The sequence below is a fragment of the Phoenix dactylifera genome, unplaced genomic scaffold (assembly GCF_009389715.1).
Source record: "Phoenix dactylifera cultivar Barhee BC4 unplaced genomic scaffold, palm_55x_up_171113_PBpolish2nd_filt_p 000537F, whole genome shotgun sequence".
Classification (NCBI taxonomy): Eukaryota; Viridiplantae; Streptophyta; class Magnoliopsida; order Arecales; family Arecaceae; genus Phoenix; species Phoenix dactylifera.
The window spans coordinates 337980-341509 of NW_024067946.1; the positions used below are offsets into that span (position 1 = coordinate 337980).

Genomic DNA, 3530 nt, shown 5'->3' on the forward strand with positions numbered 1-3530 from the left:
ATCCTACGTACCTTTTGGACATGAGGATAAATCCTAGCAGGAAATTGACAATCATTGTCAGCCATCTTACTGGAAGTAAGTAATCTCCACACATAGGTGAAGAATGCCACCAAGTAAGAAACGGCAATCATCAGTAAAAGTATCCTCCCAGCTTTTGTTGAACAGGTTGTCGCAGAAATAAGTTTCCATTTCCTACAAAAGTGCCTCTTTCAATCGGCATAAACTTCTCTTGGCACATTACCTCATACTTAATGGCATAGACCACCTCATGTGAGTGGTTCCCTTCAGCAGTAATGCTTAACTGAAAAATAGTGTTCTCTTTGTTCCATTGCTGCAGGCAGCCACTAGACTGAAGAGATGAGACCAAACCGAAAAGTCTCAAACTCTCTTCTGCCTCTGGGTACATTTCCCACACTCATTCTCTGTAAGCTGAAATAGACCTTGCAACACTCAAGCTGAAAAGCTGAAGCCTGATAACCCCTTATGGGCGTTTGCCTATAATCCCGCTCGATAAATTGGGTTGCTGTCACACCCTTCTGAGGCAAGCCTGCGGCGGTATGGTGCCCCGATCTTGAAATTCAGAGCCTCAATGACAGCCTTGTTTTATGGATTCTCGGTCGAAGTATTCATATTGCAGCGCCTCTTCCAGCTTATGGCATGCCAGATAAGGGAAGTGGATAAAGCTTTCAAGGTGCAATTCCTTGGCAGAGCAGCAGTCCTCTGGGATTCTGGCAATGGGTCTTAGCCCAGTCCAGTATGAATTGATAGATAACATCCTCAGTTTCCACATCAAGAGCAAACGCCGCTGAAGAGGTGCCTCAATTCCAACAAAGTGTAGCTTCAGGAGTTCATTCTTGTGGCTAGCCATTAGAGTTCAATGGGTAGGTAAATCAGCTATTTCCAAAACTCATAATATTTATCAAGACCCGGTCATTCATGGGAAAAATGAATGGAAATAAATTGACTCAAAAAGACTAATTGATACATATGTGTTACCTGATTAAGTGACAAGGGTTGTAATTAAAGTACTGCTTCACTGACTTGGTCAGCAAGTGACTTAGATCAACCCAGTGCACTTTTGCAGCAAGCTCAAAGCAGGAAAGTGCCCATTCTGGTCTCTCAGTCAGCAGGCTGATGCATTTCTTAGCACATGAGAGAGCCTGGTACTTTTCTGACATCGATAGCAGATCCACAATCTCTGCATAAGAAGATGGGGATTCAAACTGGGTGGGGAAGTATATGCACTCTAGAAGACCAGCAAAGGCATCTTCCTCTGCGCCAAGTTCAGAATGTCACATGGACGACAGGGTGCATTAAATCAACTTCAAAGAAAAAATTTTCAGGAGATACCAGATGCTTCAATCTGAATAATTAGATGTCCCACTTTTGATTCTTTCTTCATTTCATTGAAAAGCTTCAAAGTAGAACAGTTGTTTGAGTAAATCAAATGAGGCAACGAGTAAGCAAGTGAAACTGAATTTAGTTCATTTGAATGAAAAGCTTCCAAGTAGAAGAAAAGTTGGTCAAGTGAATTAAGCAAGGCAATGAGGGACAAAGATGGACTAAGTTTTCTTGCTACCTTGAGGAACTGAATGCTATTCTGGGATAAGAGATCAGAATTGACATTGATGGCCACAACCCTCAAAATCATAGGGATGTAAGTACTAAAAGAAGCTTCATTCCCTGCAATGACATAATGATGCAGTTAATACTGTGTTCATCTTTAGCAATAGCAAAAATAGTGCTGCATTGAAGGCTGATAAGTAACAACTAATGCAAATCTTAAACTATTGTCAACAGTTTCTAAATTGTTATTCATAAATAACAGAGCACGACCATCAATGACTTTATAACTAAATGCAAGGGTTGACAGCAATTTCAGAGCCAAACCATTCACAGCATTATATGGCTTAGAAATTGAAATTCGATTCACAGTGACTTTAAATATATGTCGATATTATTTTCACTCCCATGTCAATTTGCTATGATCAATGCGTAATGCAAAAATCAAAACTATTCTAGCATCACAAGACATCACCAACAAGACAAACGTGATCAGAAATTCAACAAAAATTACATAAAATTTAGACAAAGGTTAATGCTTAAGTACAACTGAATCATACTGTGGAAGTATCATCACCAGAGTACAAATAGCTAAGCAAACCCTGATGAAGTTTCTTTCTCAGAAAAACCCTGCTTCTTGCTTTATATTCTTCCTGTCGACCAGGAACATACTGGAGAATACAGAAGCATAAAATAATTGAATGCATGCAAATATGCACCAAGCTGAAGATAAATATATCCAATATTGATGAGATGCCTATGGTCTAATGTCTCTCTCGTTCTTCTTCTTCCCGTGGATACTAATAACTTCTTGATTCTTAGAATTTCTGATATTTCTGAAACTTAATGAATATAATAATCATTGTTATAAATATTTGTGACATTTAATGATTCTCAAAACCACGCATTGCTCACCAACAGCCATCCCTTGCAAAATTCTTTCCCGTTGTAAATCTTAAACAGGAAAAATAAAAAAGAAAATTACATTAATCATCTATCACCAAACCAAGTTAAAACAAGACATGATCAAAACCATGGGACAAGAAACAATCAACATAAACAGATTACAGGATCCAAAATTCGCGCAAAAATCTCAATATCCAAGAAAAATTCTGGGATGTTAACATATAACCTATATCAGATCTCCTACCTATGCATTCACTTCCCCGTATAGTCATCCAACAAACTATATTCAAGAAAATTAAAGAAAACTAATTGCTCGAAAATGGGAACGTTTATCTGAATAAGAGTAATCCTCTTTCTTCTTGGGATCTCCTCATGAAGAACAAATGTTAGACACGTCCATTTCGATTTGTTTTCAAGAAATGGATACAGTTCAAGAGATCACCTTCCTTGACGCTGATCGATTCTTCTGCTGCGTGCTTCGGAAGATCTTCTGTGGCGATATCAGATTGTGGTTTAGCAATCCTTACGATGAGGAAACTGTCCGTGCAATGGCGAAGTTCGCATTTGCCGATGAGAGATTGGAAGCGTTTCAGAGCCTGACTTCCATCTTCTTCACTCTTCTTGCAGGGAGACTCCTTAGATCTCAGGAAGGCCTCCATGGGTTTCAGGGAGGAACGGGAGAGAAGGAGTATCTTACGTGAGAGAGGAAAAGAGTAGAGGAGACAAAGAAAGCAAGTCCGCCAAAGTCGCAGGGAGGAACGGGAGAGAGAGAGTATCTTACGTGAGAGAGGAAAAGAGTAGGGGAGATAAAGAAAGCAAGTCCGCCAAAGTCGCAGAAGAACCCCACAGTACTGTAGACTCCCTCACAGGTGGCTGGCACGTGACAGGCATGTGAGAATAGTGTCGATGGCGATGTGTAGGGGCTGCTCTCTCTGGTTTCTAAGATCATCATTGAGGGTATTTTTGCCTAAAATAGTAGCAGTAAACTTCATTGAGAGGGTGTCATTAGCCAAAATAGTTGTAACAGCGCTGCATGGTTGGAGGTACTTCAAATTTGGTTC

At 40.0% G+C, this 3530-nt stretch overlaps 1 protein-coding gene across 1 annotated transcript; it reads right to left on the reverse strand.

The window, feature by feature from the left end:
• Positions 1-586: 586 nt before the first annotated feature.
• On the reverse strand, positions 587-3230 carry LOC120106368 (BTB/POZ domain-containing protein At2g46260-like). Its single transcript, XM_039119370.1, has 5 exons — positions 2912-3230; positions 1580-1683; positions 1351-1414; positions 997-1273; positions 587-860 (listed from the first exon to the last, which is right to left on the reverse strand). The coding sequence occupies exons 1-5, from the start codon at positions 3126-3128 to the stop codon at positions 587-589; spliced, it is 936 nt and encodes a 311-aa protein (XP_038975298.1). The 5' UTR covers positions 3129-3230.
• Positions 3231-3530: the final 300 nt, after the last annotated feature.